This window comes from Rhinolophus ferrumequinum, chromosome 15 (assembly GCF_004115265.2).
Source record: "Rhinolophus ferrumequinum isolate MPI-CBG mRhiFer1 chromosome 15, mRhiFer1_v1.p, whole genome shotgun sequence".
Lineage (NCBI taxonomy): Eukaryota > Metazoa > Chordata > Mammalia > Chiroptera > Rhinolophidae > Rhinolophus > Rhinolophus ferrumequinum.
This window is the reverse complement of record NC_046298.1, coordinates 4,941,379-4,959,583: the sequence shown is the minus strand read 5'-3', so window position 1 is coordinate 4,959,583 and position 18,205 is coordinate 4,941,379. Positions and strand designations below refer to the sequence as shown.

The 18,205-nt window shown below is 58.7% G+C and overlaps 1 protein-coding gene across 3 annotated transcripts in view; it reads right to left on the bottom strand.

The window, feature by feature from the left end:
• The window catches only part of ADCY7 (adenylate cyclase 7), a 54,978-nt gene that overhangs the window by 14,177 nt on the left and 22,596 nt on the right, over nt 1-18,205 (bottom strand). For all 3 annotated transcript variants that reach the window (XM_033127206.1, XM_033127207.1, XM_033127205.1), the window contains exons 2-10: nt 12,516-12,952; nt 11,031-11,234; nt 9,703-9,864; nt 8,791-8,940; nt 8,348-8,496; nt 7,167-7,278; nt 3,760-3,887; nt 2,235-2,393; nt 1,887-2,019 (exon numbers count right to left, since the gene is read on the bottom strand). In XM_033127206.1, coding sequence (XP_032983097.1) covers nt 1,887-2,019; nt 2,235-2,393; nt 3,760-3,887; nt 7,167-7,278; nt 8,348-8,496; nt 8,791-8,940; nt 9,703-9,864; nt 11,031-11,234; nt 12,516-12,686 — 1,368 coding nt within the window. In that variant the 5' untranslated portion in view covers nt 12,687-12,952. The remainder of the gene's footprint in view (nt 1-1,886; nt 2,020-2,234; nt 2,394-3,759; nt 3,888-7,166; nt 7,279-8,347; nt 8,497-8,790; nt 8,941-9,702; nt 9,865-11,030; nt 11,235-12,515; nt 12,953-18,205) is intronic.

Genomic DNA, 18,205 nt, shown 5'->3' with positions numbered 1-18,205 from the left:
AACATGGTTAACGTGTGCTAAAGATATATAGGTTCTGAGTGAAAACATGCCTCTTCAGAAGTGGGCCCCTGCAACCTTCACGGCCCACAGGTGACTGCCCACAGGTGGCCCCCCACACGTCACAATCGGTGTCAGTCAGAGCCTCCGGAAGCCCGAGCTGGGAAAGGACCCCCACGTGCACACGGGAGGGCGGTCCACCTGAGCACAGGTGGTGCGTGCACAGTTGTGAGAAGAAATGAGGACGTCCCCTGTACACACACAGGGGAAGGTCTGCAAGGTGTGGTCAGGTGGAGAAGGTACGGTACCACCCGGGGGCTTATTGCTCAGGGGGTGTCATCCTGAAAAGTCATGCTAGGGTGGCGGGGGGACTCACCACTGCTGGCTTGGCAACGAGCGCAGATGTGAACCTTTCAATCTACTTACATGGGCACAGAGGTCTCTGGGGAAGGAACTCAAGAAATCACATACACCCGTGAGGGGGGCATGCGGGCTGAGGACGAGGACACACAGGAAACTTTCCGCAACACGCCCCTCACGCCTTTTGCATTTTCAACACTGAGAATGATTAAGCAAAAGTGGGGTGGCAGGCAGCACTGCCCAGTGAAACCCTGTGCGAGACACAGCTCACTGAACAGTTGATTGGACTGGACATCTTGTAGTTGTACGTGCTGGATCTGGCAGCCCGCAGGGTGGCTCCGTGCCAGGCACTGTGCCAGGCATGGGGGTGGTCGACTGGAGGAGGGGGACCCCTGAGCCCACCTACATGGAGCTGACCCTAACAAGCAAAAGGAGAGAGAAACAGGAGCATTTGGGACAGAGGGAAAAGGGCTCTGGAGGAGGGAGCAGCAGTGACAGGGTTCTGCAGAAGGAGGAACCCGGCAGTGGAGGGACACGAGGATGGCACAGGCTGGGGTGCAGTGTGCTCAGGAGGGAGGCAGGGGTCAGAGAAAAGGGCAGGGCCCAGAGCTGTGCAGCACAGGGTAAGGGCTGGATCGTATTCCATGACGGTGGGAGGAGCAGCGCGAGGTACCCGGGAGGGGCTTCCCAGATGTTAACTCAGGACCCTGGGACATGGGGCCCTGGGGGACCTCAGCAGGATGAGGTTGAAGGAGATGGGGGAAGGGGCAGAGAAGGGTGAGCAGATGCTGGGGTGGGGGGATCACAGACTGGCCCGCAGCTCCCTGGAGACTGGTAGTCGGGCCAGCCCTGAGGATAGGCCAAAGTAAGAGGGAGCTGGAAGAGCCTGCCATGGCTGACATTCTTGAGCAAGCCCCAAGGATGATTCACCAGCAGCTACAAGGCAGACTGGCCTCCTGGGACGGGGAAGAATGGCCTGTCCGGGCGCGGGGCAGGCTGGGAGCACTGCGGGGTCCTGATGGAGAAGATGGAGGCATGGACCAGCCAGGCCGACACCAGGGGTCAGAGCCCAGGACATACAGAGGCCCTGCCCAGTGGCCCCCTGGCCATTCCCTGCTTTCCTGAGTCTCATCCAAAGCACGCTTTTAAAATGTGTGTCTTTTGAAAATCCCAGAGGTTAGTGACAACCTCATGGAAAGTAAACTCATACAGACTATTATTTCAAGAGTGTTTCTGACGAGCCCAGGTCGCGGTGACAGCTTCACTCAGATTAGCGATTTCTCCTCGTGAGGTAGGCACTGTCGTTATTCCCATTTCACAGAAAAGAACAGTGCGGGCCAGAGCGGCTCTTACGGGGGGCCTAGAACATGCCCAGGGCCGGGGGGCTCACTCCTCCCGAGCAGGCCTCTTCCACACCTCTCCACAGCCCTGAAGAGGAAAGCACTCCCCCTCACAGGGCCCTCCCCTGGGCTGTGGGGCCGCTGCCCAGCACAGCCAGGCCCCCAGCCTGCTGCCTCTGAGCCTCCTACCCGGGGGTCGATGACCAGATAGGTTTGGATGTTCATCTCTTTCAGGTAAGGATCCCGCTGCTGCCCGTGACCGTCCTCCACTTCATACGCCTTGTCCAGGTGGTTCAGTGTTGCCTCTGTGATGTGCACCCGCCTGGAGAAGAACCGAGTCAGACAGAGCAGCCAGGTCCAGAGAGGGCTGGCGCCCACCTGGGGATGCACAGCAGCCAGGGCCGAGCAGGCTGGAGCCCGAGCAGGCTGGCTCCCCACACTGCGAGGTCACCGATTCCATCTCTGACCCCTCCCTGACACCCCCAGCCCAGAGTCGGCCCCCGGCCTCTGACCCCACTGCTCTCCACGGAGCCTCACCCAGGGACTCCAGCCGCCTCCATCCTGTTGGCGAGGGACACGTCGTGGGACCACACATCGTACTGCCACTTGCGCAGCCCGATGACACCACACAGCACGTTCCCCGAGTGTATGCCCACACGCATGCTGATGTCCACACCCGTGGCCTCCCGCACCTGCCTGGGCAGAGCAGTCCGGTCACTCCACCCCAGCTGGGGTGCTGGCGGGGCTCTAAAGCCTAGGACAGGCTTGAGGTCCCAGGTATGGGGCATGGCATGGGTGGGGGCAGGGCGAGGGTTATAGGGGAGGGTGCAGGAACGGGGCAGCCCAGCTCCCAGGCGCAAACGTGCCCAGCCTGATGGGGCTTCCTCCTCGAGAGGAACTGAGCACCTCGTGTCTGGGAGTGTGCAAACGGGTGTGGCCACCCCCACACACAAAGGCTGCGAGAAGGAGGAGGAATTCCAAGTGTCATTAGTCACTGCAGCTCATGTTGAAGGGCCTAAAGTACTCTCACTGGGTGTTTGCTCAGCCCACAGCCCTGGCTGGGTTTGCAAAGGCCACCGGGGTCTGTGGAGGGGGCCCAGGCACCACCCCAAACCCAGCAGTAATGAAGAAGACAGGGCCAGCCTTTGGGGGCCTTCTCTGGGAAATGGGAACCCTGGGGGTCGTTAGCAACACTCAGGACAAAGAGTCGGGACGTGGGGCACCCCTAAACATGAGCAGTGCCTCTCGGTCCCTCTGATAAGAGTATGACGGCTCAGGGAGCGGACGGCACCATGTGTCCACCAACGGGCCTGGGGATGGACAAGCCTGCGGGGCCAAAGCCAGAGGAGCAGAAGGGGCCGGCACAACCTCCACACATTCTCGGGAAAGAAACTGAGATGGGGGAGGGGACCTGCCTGAGGTCGCCTGGGCAGACACAGAGCCAAGCTAGAACCCGAACCCCAACGCCATGGCCAGTGTTTTTCCTGCCATTTCTGGTGAGATTTCAGGACGCATCTGTGACCCTTTAGGCAGCCCAGCCGCACAGACACCCACCCGTGAGTTGGGCCCAGCCACCACCACCCACCTCACCCCCACGGTGGGCGCCTCTCCAGACCACTGCTGCTGGGGCTCCAGAGAACCTTGAGGGGAGTCGATGCTGGTGGGAAGGAGCCCCAGGAGGCTGGGGGTCTCCCTGCAGCTCTGAGGGCCGGTCCCATTACTCTGAGGTCTTCGTGGGGAGCAGGAAGCACATGGAGCCGTGGAGTTGGCCCCCAAGTCTGCAAATGCCTCCCGCTGCTACTTAGACTCAGGAGGAAGAGAGCCCAGCTGCCCATCCTCGCGCCCTCCAGCTCTGAGCTTCTGACATTCTGTGGGACTCGCAGACCCAGTGGGAGGGATGCACACAGACAGCGGACTGAGCCAGGCAAGCCACCTTTACCCCTGAGCCTCAGTATCCTCATCTGCAAAATGGGGACAATGCATTCCCTACCATGCCGTGGGAGGCACGAGGGGCCGTTGCAGGGACCGTCCCCAACACCCTGGACCTGTCCACGGTACCTACTTAATAGCCTCACACATGTCCAGCCCCATCTTCACACAGTTCCGGGCGTGGTTGGGCAGGGACACGGGTAAGCCCGACACGCAGTAGTAGCAGTCGCCCAGAATCTTGATCCGCATGCACTCGTTGGCCTACAGGGCAATGGAGAGGCCTGGTCAGCCAGTGGCTGAGGGTCACACAGGCCCGCTACCTCCCCACACCCTCCAGGGGAACCAGGCTCTTTCCCTGCCAGGGGCTTCCTCCTGGGGTACCAGCCACCAGTAGCTGTTCCTGGGCCTGGCGAAAGGATGGGACAGGGGGGCTCTCCAGGAGGAACGCCAAGCAGGAGTGGCAAAAACATGTTACTAAGGGTAGCCACCTGATTGCCTCTGAGGGAGGCGCCCCCTTTGTTGCATTCATCCATGCAGTACTTGAGCACTACTGTGTGCCCTGCCCTGCCCAAGCACTGGGACACAGCAGTGAACAAAACAGACAAAAGTCCCTACAGTCTTGGAGCTCACACACTGGCGGCAGGATTGGACACCAAACTAGATAAATAAAATCTAAAGACATGCAATGGTGATAAGTGCTAAAGGGGGAAATGAGGCATGGGAGCAGAGAGGAAGTTCCCAGGAGGCCAGAAAAGGCCTCTCAGAGAAGCTAACATTCGAGCAAAGACCTAGAGGAACCAAGAGAGCAAGGCATGCCAGTATCTGGAGGAACAGCATTCCAGGCAGAAGAAGGAAGCAGCATGTGTGCAAAGGCCCTGGGGCCAGAAGCTGTGTGAGACACAGCACAGCAGTCAGTGTAGCTGAATTGGAGCCAGAAGGGGAAACAAGACAGAGAGGTAGCAGGTATCAAGGTAACCCAAGAGACGGCTATGCTGCTAGAGCTGCCGGGTTTGGGGAGTCGGGGCAGAAAAGAGAGGAAAGATGAGGTGAGGAGAGAGGCTGGGGTCATACAGGAAAATGTCTGTGGGGGAAGGGAGGCCCAGTCTGTTTGAGGGTCCATCCAAGTTGGTTCTGCAGCCGCCAGACCCTCCGTAAGCCCTAGGCAGAGGTGGTCACACATCCAAGGCCTCAGGGGGGGCGGGTTTCGGGACCATGATGGAGTTACGTGTGGGCTCCAGTCCCACTCCCCCCCGCCATGGAGCCCTCGCAAGCAGCCTCGCCTTCTGGCTTCTGATGGGGAGGGAGGCGGGGGCTACACCCCAGCCCCTTCCTGCAGGGATCCAAAGGCCCGGGCACCCTCCTGGAACCAAGGTATCCTCTGTCTCCGGGTCTCCTGCTGATCAGGCCTGGGGTGATGGCCCGGCGTCAATGACCAGGCAGGACACCATCCCTCCCTAGGTCCCTGTACCTGCCATGCCTTTCTGAGCTGTCCCTTCACTACGCACGCCCTCTTCCAATGACTCCATTTGAGTGTGTGCCAGCTGTTTCCTGCTGGGCCCCGTCTAGCACATGCCGAGTTACAAAGGGCCTGGCCAAGCGGTGTGAGGAGAGTGGCTTTCCTAGAAAGCAGCAGGACTCCAGCTGTCCTAATCTCCCCTGGGGCCAGGCGCAGGCCTGCCCTCTGGGCCTAGTCTGCTGTCACATTCCCCAGGCTGCTCCTCGTGTCTGACAAACTGGGGACGCTGGAAGTGTGTAGGGGGCGATGGGATCCCAAGTCCAGCTGCAATGTGACACTCCAGAGCAGGTCCTCCTTCCAGGAGGCACAGTTCTGGAAGCTGATTGCTGACAGGAGAAAAGGCTGGAACCAGCCCCGCCCATCTCTGCCCAGGGACTGGACACCCCGACTAGGAGGCTGGCACCTGCCAACAGCCTTCCTGTCCCCATCTGTACTGTTTCCGGGGTCTGCCACAGAGGCAGGGCTGTGTCTAAAAGGGCAAGGGCAGGTCCTTGGGCTTTGTGGCAGGAAAAGGGCCAGCTGTGGTTGAGACCCTGACCCCCGGCCCCACATATGGCCCAACTTCTGGAACTCCCACCTGCTGATTTAGAAGTCATGAAAGAAGGAAGCTCTTAAAGGAAGGCTCCAAGCTGGAGAAACCTCTGAGTCACTCAGTCCACAATCCCTGGAGGGGGTTGCAGGAGTCGGGGACTGTTCTCCAGAGTGCCCCTGGCCAGGAGTGCCGAACTATAATTTGGTTACCCCCTGTGACGGGAAACTCATCCTCTGAAATGGAGCCACTCCTAGGCAGGCAGTCTCTCCTAAAATTGAACGGTTCTGACCATAAAAAATTCTTCCTAGTGTGGAAGACTCTTTCTATCAAGTTCTAGACCATTGATTCTCTGCACATGGAGTCACCTGGGAGGCTCTTAAAAACTCTCATGGGTTAGGCATGGGTATTGTTTTATTTAAGCTTTCCACATGATTCAAATAGGCAGCCAAGATAGAGAGTCATGGCCTTCAATCTTACATTTCGGTCTCTACTTAGTGGCCACCCCTTCCGGGAAGCCTGTCTTGACCACCTGAGTCTGGGCTAGGTGTTCCCCAGTTCTGTCCCCTGCACCCCACTCCAAACCATAATACCTTGAGGCCAGGAGCAAGTTGAGGTTAGGCTGGAGCTCAGGGCTGCCACTCAGCAGGGCTTGGGACCATTATGTAAATTAATGAAAAACTGAGGCCCCTCCCCCTAAACACACACTCCACCCCCAGGCTGGGTGCTGCTCTAAAAGACACAACAGCCCTGTCTGGTCTCCAGACCTCTCTGCCCTAGGCTATGCCCTGGAGACTCCCCTTGCGAGCTCCCTGATCCCAGGACCTAGGTCAAGTCTCACTGCTCACCTGAGCCCTCAAGCGTTTGCATGATTAACCCTGTGACCTGGTCCCCTTCCCACTCAGTCCCATTCTCACTGAGATACTTTCACGCCATGAGCACACTGAGCTTTCTTTCTACTCCAGGCTCTTGCATATGCTGTTCCCTCTGCCACAGCACTGTTCCCTTTCCCCTTCAGGTCTCTTTTTAGGTTTCTCAAACTTTAATGTACACACGATTCACCTGGGATGTTGTGAAAAGGCAGATTCTGGGTAGGCCTGGCATTCCACAGGCCTCCCAAGCCCCCAGGTGAGGGAGCCAAGGCTGGGGCCTTGCGTAGTGAGCTTGGAGCTCTGGAACCTCCTCCTTCAGGCAGCCTTCCAGAGCCGGCTCTCAGGTCCCCCGACCCTGGCATCCCCTGGTGTGTACTGTCAGTCTCCCTACTGGCCTCGCCATCTGGGGGACAGGATTCTAGCAGCCTCAGCCACCACTCGACCCCACTTCTACCATGGGGCCCTCGGAAGCATTTGCCGACTGATGGCTAAAATTCAGCACGGGCCGCCCTGTGCCCACCTCGGCACAGCGCTGGGCACAGGACGCCCCGTGGGTGCCATGCGAGGGGACTCCTGCCTTTTCCCTCCACAGAGGGGAGGGGGGCACCGGCCAGTGCGCTCACCTTGGCGATCTGGTCAAACTTGCCGAAGAGCTCGTTCAGCATCACCACCAGCTCTTTAGGGGAGCAGTCGCTGGCCAGGCGCGTGAAGCCCACGATGTCCGCGTAGAGGATGCTGGGGGTGGAGCAGGGCCAGCGGGAGGGTCAGAGCCAGCTCCCTGGAAGAGGGGACTGCAGGAGCACGGGGACCATCTGGAGCCCCAGTCACTCCTGCTTTCCTCACGGGAGAGCAGCTCCAGCCATAAAGACAAAACAAAGTTCCAGAGCCTTCCCATTAACGCGAACTCCAGGGTGAGTGTACAGGGGCCCTTCAGACTCCCACCCCCACGCGCCATCACTGCAGACATTAAATGGTGCTCTTCTGGGTGGAGAGGGCTCTGGAACCGCGGAAGTTCTTTTTTTCCTGGGTCTGGATTTTCACCTTTGCACAGACTTCAGAACTAAACTCCCTGGTGAGATGTGACTCCATGCTCCTGCAAGCAAAGCTCCACACCCAACACTTTACACAGGTCTAGTTCTCTCACTACCCTTGTAGGACTCCCATTCTACAGATGAGCAAACTGAGGCTCCGGGATGCTCAGGCTGCCTGGGAAGCCACAGGTGGAATTTGTACCAGACTGCCCAGCTCCAGAGTCTGTGAGTTCTGGACCATCCACAGCCCAGAGAGAAGGCAGCTGGGCCAACCTCGGGCATAAGACTGAGCCTCCAGGCAGAGGACCGGGTGGAGCTGGCAGCACCCACATCTACACTTCACTCAGGCTGGCACATTCAGGTGAGAGTCTGCAGCCCCTTCGAGTCAGCCAAAGACGTGTCAGGACCGGGGGTTGTTGGCGGTCACCAAGTCCTGGGGGCCCTCACCTCCTTTGAGGGTCCTGTGCCCCTTTGAGAATCATCGGAAAGGGCTCTTTTCCTCCCAACAGGCACGTCTGTGCACAGTTTGGAAACTTTAGGGGATTAATGGATCTCCCTCAGCACCAACCTAATCCGATCCCGCCCCTGGGGAAACCAATGGGGAGACCGAGGCCCAGTCAGGGGCCTGGATTTACCTCTCCCTAATCCCTGAGTGAGCTGGGGTCTGGGTCTCTTATGGGCGGAAAGAGCTCTGGAGACACAGGAGGGCAGCGGGGCCGCCGGCCCCGACTCCCCGGGAGACCCTGCGCACACAGGCCCGGCCACCCACGCACCTGACATTCTGGTGCCGCTTGACGTAGAGGCTGTGGAAGTTGTTGTCCGGCATATAGCGCCGGTCGCCACGCTCCTTGAGCCGCTCGATGATGGTCAGCTTCATGCCCATGGAGATGTGGGCCGGCAGTATGGACAGCAGCAGGTTCTCCTGGGCACCGGCGGGGACAGGCAGGGCCACGTCAGCCCCAGGCGTGGCCTCCCGGGCCTCCATTTTCCTGCCCTCCTTCCTGCTCTGCCCCCCGCAGCCTCCCTCTCTGCTGGCCGCCATCCCCGCCAGGTACACATCCTCCCGCGCCCCCGGCAGCCCCCCCGGGGTGAGGCCTGCAAGGGTGTCCAGCCATGCGCCCCATGCACACGCTGCTCAACTAGAGTCTGACGTCCACAGAGGAAGGACGCAGGGCGCGGGGCTGGCAGATGGCCGGGCCAAGGCAGAAAACCCCACCTGCTGGCGCTTCTCGATGCGCAGCTTACGTCGGATCTGGATACACTTGACAGTGTAGGTGAAGAGGTCGCGGGAGGCGTCCTGCAGCTGGTGCTTGTGGAAGGCGCCGGTGAGGTTCCCGCACAGGAAGATGACAGCGTTGGCCAGCAGCTGAGGGCGGGTGGGGCGGGCTCAGCATTCAGCTTGGCCTGCACCCCTGGGGCACTGGCCCCCTTGGTGGGCTGGTGACAGCACCCCCTCACCACTTCCTGACCTCCAACCCACCCACGCTGCACTCTTCCTGGGGCAAGCAGGGAAACTGAGGCCCAGACAAGGGCTGGTCTCCTGGACCCGTCTCAGCACCCATTGGCATACCCCACTCCAGAAGAGCTCAGACCCCAGAGACCAGGGAAACTGTCACTCCTGGGGAGGCAGCGCCCAGAGCCCGAGAGGAGTGCCAAGGACAGCAGACTGTCCCCCTGACTGCCCAGACCTCCGGCCTCCACCTCCCAGAGCAGATACAGGCCCAGTCAGGAGACAAATACAAGAGTAAGTCACTACTAACAACGAATACATTTCATTCACTCAACAGAAAGACACAGGACGGGCACCCAGGGATGCCCCCAGCCCTGTGAGGGTGGGGCTGTGTGGGCAAAACCTCGGGAACAGGCCTCACCCCACAACAGTGCACCGCACCCAGGAGGGGGCCCGAGAGCCAGAGCTCCAGTGAGAGGCTCCACCTCTGAGGTAGCGCAGGCCACAGGGCCGGGTGGCCCACCCCGGGGCCGGCTTCCGCAGAAAGCCTGTCCTTGAGGCCTCTGCCTGCAAACAAGGCTGTGAAGCCTCAGAACCAACTCCCACACGGGCCTGGCTGCCCTCTGCCCAAAGCACAGCCCCCGCCCAGACGCCTCGGCTGCGCCCCGCACCCCTCACCTGCAGCCCCACTTGCATGCTGGGCATCGAGAAGTCCCCCATCAGAGCGCCGAGCACCAGCAGGTGGGAGGTGCTGGAGATGACCCCCACCACGACGGCCCCCTGCATGCTGAAGGGCAGCAGCGTGTACACCACGAAGGCCACAAACAGGAAGAAGGGCACCTGGGGACAGGATGTCATGAGGGTCAGGACACAGCCCAGACTGAGCGGGTGTCGGGCCCGCAGCCTCTTGTCTCCTGGGGGTGGCCCCAGAAACCTGAATCCTGAGCCCCTCAGCAGCCAGGCCAGGCCACCCGGTGCCCTGTGCCTGCAGGAAGTCCCCTCCACTCCCCTGCGTGATGAGACATGGTGATGGGCATGAAATGGAATAAGAATAAGTCAAAATCTGCTTCTGGGTTGGACCCAGCCAGCTTTACCATCATTTTCTACGAGCTGATTTATTATCTAAGGCCGATTTATTATCTAAGGCCGAGGCCGAGCCTCCCCAGGCCCTCAGGCATGAGTCAGGGAGCTCCCGCCGGTTGCCCAGCGTCCACAGCTCTCTCTCCACAGGTATGGTAATTACCGGAAGGCTGGGGCAGGGCCCGCTCACCTGCCGCCTGCACAGCACAGCCCCACCCGCCCTTGCACTCTCAGAGCTGGCTGCGATCCCACCTGCTCAGCATCACCCCTTCTGGGAACAGCAACCTCCCCGAGCTTCCAGTCAGCATGGCTGTCATGAGCCGCACCCCAGCCCAGGCCCAGGAATGTGGAGAACCAGGCCCACAGGTCAGAGGGTACCACCCCTTGGCAGCAGTGACCCTCCGGGAATGGGTTCACGACCCAGGCCAGGCCAGTGCGACTCCAGCTGGTTGAGAAAGGGCTCTCTCTTTCAGCTGGGGTGGGTAGGCTGGTGGGCAGCCCTGCGGCCATCTCTGTCCCAACCTGAGGACAGCCTGCCAAGAATGAAACAACTCAGAGAAAGGCAGAACTGAGAGAAATCAGGATGTGGCCCCCTACTAGAGCCCCAGGACGGACCCCTCAGCCTTTCCTGGCACATGAGCCAATTCGTGCCTTTTTGCCTCTCTAAGCTGGAGATGTGTTATTTCCAACCCAATGAGGGTCCACCCAGAAACACCATAGCCAATAGCCCACCTCCTCGGCACAGAGAACTAACAGATCAGCCCAAGGCCCATCCTAAGTCTCGGAAACACAGCCGTGGGAGCGGGAAGAACCAGGACCAAGAACACGAAATGCAGGCCCAGTCTCCAGCGGGACCTGCTGCCCAGAGGGCACAACTAGTGGGCAGCATCCAGCCCCCAGTGACCCCAGGGCTCCCTGCCTGTTACCTGCTCCCATGCACAGGCTGCCTTCCTCCATGAGTCGAACACCAGCACGTAGCCCAGCGTCACCAGGCAAGCCCAGATGAGCAATGCCGAGGCCTGAAGCCACCGCCGGACGAGGCACTCGGCATACACCAGCACGTAGAGAGCCACGAACACGGCAAGTGTGAAGAACGCCGTCCCCAAGACAGCCTTCTGGTTGGAGGGGTCCTGGGCAGGGGAAACATACACAGAAATGTCACAGGCTTTCCCCCAGGGGATGCCACCTCCTCCAGAAAGCCTGCCAGATTAGGTTGTCCCGCCGCCCCTGGGCAGTCCCGAGGCTTCCTCCACGTGGGTAGTATATCTATATCCCCTCTGAACACCGGGTTCTTTCTTGACCTCAGCTTGGTCTATGCAGGCACCAATGCCTTTCCCCAGTCCCCTGTGGGGCCCTAAGTACCCTTCGCAGCCCAGCCCTGCCAATGTCTCACTCCCCACTCCCTCCCCATTAGGCCTCTTCAGGCCCCCTGGGTGCTGTGCATATAGACCTGCAAGAGACAGGTGTAGGGGCTCAGGAGCAAAGCTGTGGAAAGCCTCCTGGAAGAGAGGCCACTGCTCTGACTCTTAAAGAATGAACAGATGGTTAGGGGAAAATGAGCAACGCTGTCCCAGGCGGAGAAGAGCTAGAGCAAAGGGACAGCTGTGTGACAGCGGGGGCTCTCAGGAAAGCTGGTTTGCAGCAGGGATAGCACCTGGTGTGCCCCAGTGGCTCTTAAGCTCCAGGAGCACAGAGGCTGATCTGGGAGCCCGCACACAGCAGTTACTCAGTAACTATTTGTTGAATGACAAAACAAATGCCCTGTGGTTTATATCCACAGAGACACAAGCAGCACGACAGAGCACCGACTGGGTCCCAGACACTTCACACATCTCACCCTGTCAACTCTCTGATGTTTTCTTCTAGTATTCTGCTGTCCCACACAGTCGCCCCTAGCCCCAGGTGGCTATTCAAAATTCGATGTACGTTCACTAACAATCAGTTCCTCAGCCATACTAGCCATATTCCAAGTGCTTAACAGCTGCACATAGTGGCTGTGGCAGGGCAAGGCCTTGGTCAGAGATGGCGTCAGTGGTGTCTGCCTGTAGAGCTTTGTTGACAAGGATTCTGAGACCACAGACAGGCTCTGTGAGAAGGAGCTCTGCGATTCATTCATGGCATCTGCCACGGGACCAGAAGTGGCAGCAGTGATATGCAGGCCATCCCTGCCCGTGGTCTTCAATAGAATCAAAGTTCATTGTGGAAGAAAGTCAGGGTAGTAATTTGGCCACATTAATGTAATACCTGAAGCCACCCCAGACTGCAAAATGAAATGAACATAGTACTTTACCTATGCGGAAACTCGGGCTCAGAGAAGATACTGACTTGCCTAAGCCCTCACAGGTACCAGCTTCAGAGCTGAGATCTGAACCCCAGAGAAGCCCCACCACCCAGGAGCTGCCCGCGCTCACCCCATAGCTGAAGGCGATGACGATGAGGGCAATGCAGGCAGCGATGGCCACCAACAGGAGCGTGAGCAGCAGTGGCCCGTGCTGGCTGGTGAGACGGTACTTCTCGTAGAGCGCGTCCTGGTCCGGGCCCTCCTCTCCCTCGTTGAGGAAGTAGCACCCCTTGGCCGGCATGCTTCCGCCTTGGCACACCCACCCAGCAGTCCTCTTGGGAGACCCCACGGCCTGGGGACCATCTGATTGCTGGTCCCCTCCGCGGTGGGCCTAGGCCTCTGGCCTGTCCAAGTCGGTCAGGCGGGGCTGCGGAGGGGCCCCCTCGGCCTGCAGCTCCATGGACAACGCGAGGCCTGCCTGCTCCACTGCCAAGCCTTGCTCATTGCACCACAGGCATCTTCCTTTGCATCCAGGCTGGGCTGACCAGACACGTGTGCTTCTCAGCTCTGTGGGGACACAAAGCAGAACCAGATTTGACCCGGACAAGCCGAGTCAGGGAAGGGCTGGCATCAGGGGAGAGCAGGGCCAGGCCTCACAGCCCTGGGTCTGATTTACCAGCCCTAACCTGAACCTAACTTTTAGGTCCTGTTTAAAGCTTTGCACACCCCGAGGTCATAAAGCTAGTCCCCCTTGTTTCCTAGAATGCACAGTCGGACACACTGGCCACTAGCCATGTGTGGCTCTTTAAAATTAAAGTTGATTAAAATGAGTTAAAACTTCAGTCCCTCAGTCACACCAGTCACGTTTCAAGTGCTCCAGAGCCACACACAGCCACGTGGCTATTATAGTGAGCATCCAGAAACTTCTACCGGACAGCGCTGCTGTAGAGGCTTGACTGTGTCCCATGCAGGTCTCCGATCCATCTCGACAAATTTTTGTGTATGGTGTGAGGCAGAAATCAAGTTTCATTTCCATTTTCCAAGTGGATATCGGTCCCAGCAATGGTTACTGAAGCCACCATCCTGTCCTCCAGAATTTCAGCGGAGCTACCTTTGTCATAGATCAGAGGAGCATGTGTGTGAGGGCACCTGTGCAGGCGTTCTTCTGTTTCAATGGTCCTCACGTCACGAGCACACTGAGTGAGTCTTGTGTCTCAGACCCCCACACCTACTTCAGCCGGAGGATCCCCCGTGTATCTGTGTTATTATGTCAAGTTTCCACGTAAGGCTGTGTTCTTTACAAAGGCCCACTGATGAGAATTTAAGACGTTTGCAAGCCCCACTTCATAGAAAAGGAACCTGAACCTTGGAGAGGGAACACAATGGATCTTTTGTGAGAAAGTTGGGAGCAGACCCCAGGCTTCCGAGGCTCAGCCCAGATGAGCTCCCGTGTTCCCCAGCACCATTCATTCATTTGCTCATTCACTTATTCTTAAATGGCTTGTTCATCCCAGCTGTGGCCCAGCAGGCTCACTATACTTCCTGTGTGCTGGGCTGGCGCTCTCTCCCTGGGGCTCCCAGTCCCCAGAGACAGAAAGTTATGCCAAACTGTGTGACTCCTAGACACAGTGGTTGGGGCTGGGGGGACAGCTGCCACATTCCCAGCAGCCTTGGACCAGGAGTCCAGCTCCCGATGTCCTCTGGGCCTGCCTTGGGGACAGCAAGACGTGGGAAGAACCAGGACAGTCACGAAGGGCGTAATGACCGCTCGCAGAAGCTGCGAAGGAAAGGCATCCACAGCCCCGAAAACCACAGAGCAGGGTAGAGCGTCCCCAAGTCCCAGGGAAGCCCCTGGTGAGCACCCGCGGCCATGACAACCGGGGCCGCCTTGAATCCAGGAGTCACCTCAGGCATTATTTCCTCCAGGAGCTACTATTCTATACCCCCCCCCCCGGAGCAAAATGGAAAAACCACATATTTGGGGTCCAGGGGGACTGTTTGCCAGGGGTCCTGTCTCCTTCTACTCCCTCCAGGCCCAGGTAGGTATCCATGAGCCTTGGTACCTGTGTAACCTGCAACCCAGAGGGGGTTGGACCCCAGGCTGCCAAAGCACCCAAAGTGCTTAGACAAGCTACAAATCTGATTTCTACGTGAAATATCAATTTTTACTTTAAAAAATGTGAGTGGTACAGCCGACGAGTTTACAACCTCTAAGTCTGAACTAACAAGTTTTTATTCCACAAGAGGCATTTTTTGAGTACTAACCATATATACCAGCCCTGTGCTGTCGGGTTTGTATAACAAGATAAAGTCCCTGCCCTGAGAAGCCCCCAATCCAGCACACCGGTAATTCAGCTGTTTGCAGGCGTCACAGCAGCAATGCTGTCACACCAGGTGCCTGCACACACATCCACTCTCATCATCATAACCTGCGAAGGCCAAGGTGTTACAGCCATTTCACAGATGCGGAACTGAGCCCAGAGAGGTAGAGCGGCTTGCCTAAGATCACACAGCGCTCCTACTAGCTTTGCTGACTACCTCGCTGAACTGAGAGGGGCTTCCCCACTGGGCTCCTCCCAGCAGCAGCAGGTCTCTGGATCAAACCAGCTGCCAAAGTATACACAACATTGCCTGTCCCTCCGGCCTGAGGCCCAAACCAGTATACCAGGAATGCAAGGCTGAGAAACCCCCAACACCAAGGAGCCAGGGCAACTCCCAGCAGCTGCTCCATCCCCAAGGCAAGCAAACACACACACACACACACACACACACACACACACACACACACACGTGCAGCACCCACTCCATGGCGCCTTCCACCCCAGACACCGACGTGCCCTTCCAGGCACACAAAGCTGGCTAAGCGAGGCATGCAGAGAGAGGGGCGGCCAGTTGGAGGGTCTGTGGAAACCCAAGACTGGTAAACACATCTCTCAGAAGTCTAATTAGGCCCCTTCCCGGGCAACGGCAGGAGGGAGAGGAGGCAGCCAATGGACAGCTCTGCACAGGCAGTTGGGCCTATCTGGGGACCTGGGCCAGCTTCTGGAACATGCAGAACAAGGCAAGGGAAGGCTGGGAGGAAAGACAGCATTTATCATTCCCAGAGAGATGGCCCGGGACGCCCCACCACCACCACCACCACCACCGGACACCTCCACAGCCCAGCTCCTTTCTAGGAGCCACCCCCAAAATGAGACCCCTTGGTCCCCCTCTGCCAGGGAAGGTCTCAAGGCCCCTCTGTTCAATCACCAGTTCTTCTGCTGGCCGCTAACTCAGCTGGCAGCCAGAAGGGCCCCTCCGAGGCCCTGGATGAAGGAAGTCCTTTGTCGTGTCACCCACAAATGCCCCTACAGCCTCAGCGTGCTCACCTGTGACAGGAAGCTCATCACCTCTCGGGGCGCTCTTCTCGACCACTGAGCACTCCTTCTGTTATTAGTCCTACCTTAAGTCAAGCCAACCCCCCTTCCTGTCCCTCTCCCACCCCCACCCACTTGCCCCGTCTGAACCCCAAAGACACCAACAGCAGAGACGTGCACTTGGAGAGTGGAGGCCCCTTTACCTGGGGGGACTGTAGTCCCAGGGTCCCTCAGTGTCACAACCATCTCACAGTAACTCTGGTGGGGGGTGGGGGGGAGCATCCCCATTGGATAGAGGAGGGGGACCTCCAAGCAGCCACTTGGGGGAGGGTCTTTGCTGCTTCTGCCGCACTCTTCTCTCCTCCACTCTCCATCCCCTGGTTCAGGGGCCACAAGACCCAGGTCTGGCTCGTGAGCAGAGCTTCTCCCAAGCCCCAGCGATGAGCTGAAGGATGGACACATGACCAAAATCATCTCAGTGAGACTCCTCTTTGGGACTTTTGCTGACCCATGGGAAACGGGCTGTTTTTCCTGGTGGCCTGGAGCTGCTGGCCGTCACCTGAGACTAAAGCCAACATGGAGAACTAGAGAGAAAAAGGCCTGAAAATACCCCCTTGAGCCCCTGGATCCAGCTCTACCTGAAGCTCAAGCAACCTCCAGATATTTGCATCTCATGGGACAGCAATGCCCCTTTCAGCGGAAGCCAGTTTGAGTTTCAAGGTCCACACTGGACTTCCTGCCCCAGTTTGCTATATCCAGGAAGCCCTCGCAGCCGTCTGATGGGTCCAGAATCAGGGGTGAGGTTCCCACTTAGGTCAGAGGTGAGAGGGGGCCCCTGCAGACACAACCTGTCCTAGGACTTCCTCTGGAAGGGGATTGGGCCAGGAAGGGAACCCCTCCCATACCTCTATCACTGTCTCGGCCCAACCAGGCTGGAGAAGACCTGGGGCTGCAGGAGGCTGGGGGCAGGGCTCCCCACATCCTCTCTTGAGACTCCTCCCAGGGGAGGAGTTAGGGAGCTCAGGGGCACACTTCGGTAGAAATGGATACCAGTGGTAGTCTCCTCCCCGCAAGCCATCATAGCGGGCTCTGAGCTCCCTGCAGCCCCAGGGTCTGTGATAGAGCGGGCGGGAAATGCCATAAACAAAATCTATTGTGCGCTGACTGCGTGCTGGGCACTGTGGATTCCTTCCATCCACACACCTGCCCTGTAGGTGGATGTGAGAAATAAGTCACAGAGAGGTTCAGCTATTTCCCTGAGGTCACATAGCTAGTACAAGAGAGCTGGGATTTGAACACAGTCCATCAAGGTCCACCTCTCGTCCTGCCCATCACCTTCACGAAGCGGACATCCACAGAGCCCCAATCACAAAATGACGACCGTTTCCTGCTCTTCCCTCTCAAGGCCCAGGACAGAGGGTAAGGGTCAAAATGGGCCCCATCAAGGTACCTCCCTCTGCCTTGCAGAGCCAAGGTCAGGCAGCCTTCTCTCAGCCACAAGATCCAGGAGGGCCTCTTTCTCCAGGAAGCCCTCTGAGCTAGTCCCCACCGTCTTCTCCCTTCCCTAGAAACGAGGCAGGTCTATCTGTGGTTTCCTTGCCAAATACTAACAGGAGCGGGCCAGGTTCCTCAGCCAGAATTGCTGCTGGAAACCGAGGGCTGGGACCTCCAATTCTGATGGCAGGACTGGGCCCTCAGGGCAGCTGAGGAAATCCTTCCCCAGCGAAACTGGCTGACCTGGCAGTATCCCAGCCCCACCACACTCCTTGGGGAGTTCTAGACCACCCCCAGCTTTCACAGACAGGGCACCCACTTCCTCACCCAAGTGGTGCTGGCAGGAACCCCAGCCTTGCTTCCTCTGGCCCAGCCCTGGCCAGCCTCGGAACTGCACAGGGCCTGGGGCCCTGGTGGCCTCAGAAAGAGGAAGTGGAGGCCTTGGGACGTGGGTGGGAGGGCAGGGAGGGGCCCCACTCAGGCCCCGAGGGCCAGGTCCCTGTGCCCACACCCCAGCAGGACGACCACAGTGCTGGAGATGGAAACTCAGGAGCCCAGGCTCGCCCCCAGGCCGGCCCAGCGCTCAGTTTTGCTGAGGAAGTCTCCCGTTAAAGCCACCTCCCTCAGGACAGCCCAGAGGCTGCTCTGCCCGGCATGAGCCTGGCACGAAGGGCACCCAGAAAGCCTCATGGGGCTGCCAGCTCCTGGCCTGCAAGCCCTCCCCTTTGCCGACACCAGCCTCTCTGTCCCTCCGAGGGCAGCACCCCTCAGGCCTCGCCACACATTTGCGCAGACCTCCTTCCCTCCCAGGCACGTCCCCCACCTGGGGAGGCCTTCCCAGACTCCTGTCAAATGGCCCAGCACCTGCCTCACCAAACTGTGGTGGAAGCATTTGTGTCTGGGTCCTGCAGCTGGGCCCTGGTAGGTGGGTGTGGGAGGGAGGGACACACGAGCTGGAATCCTGAACCAG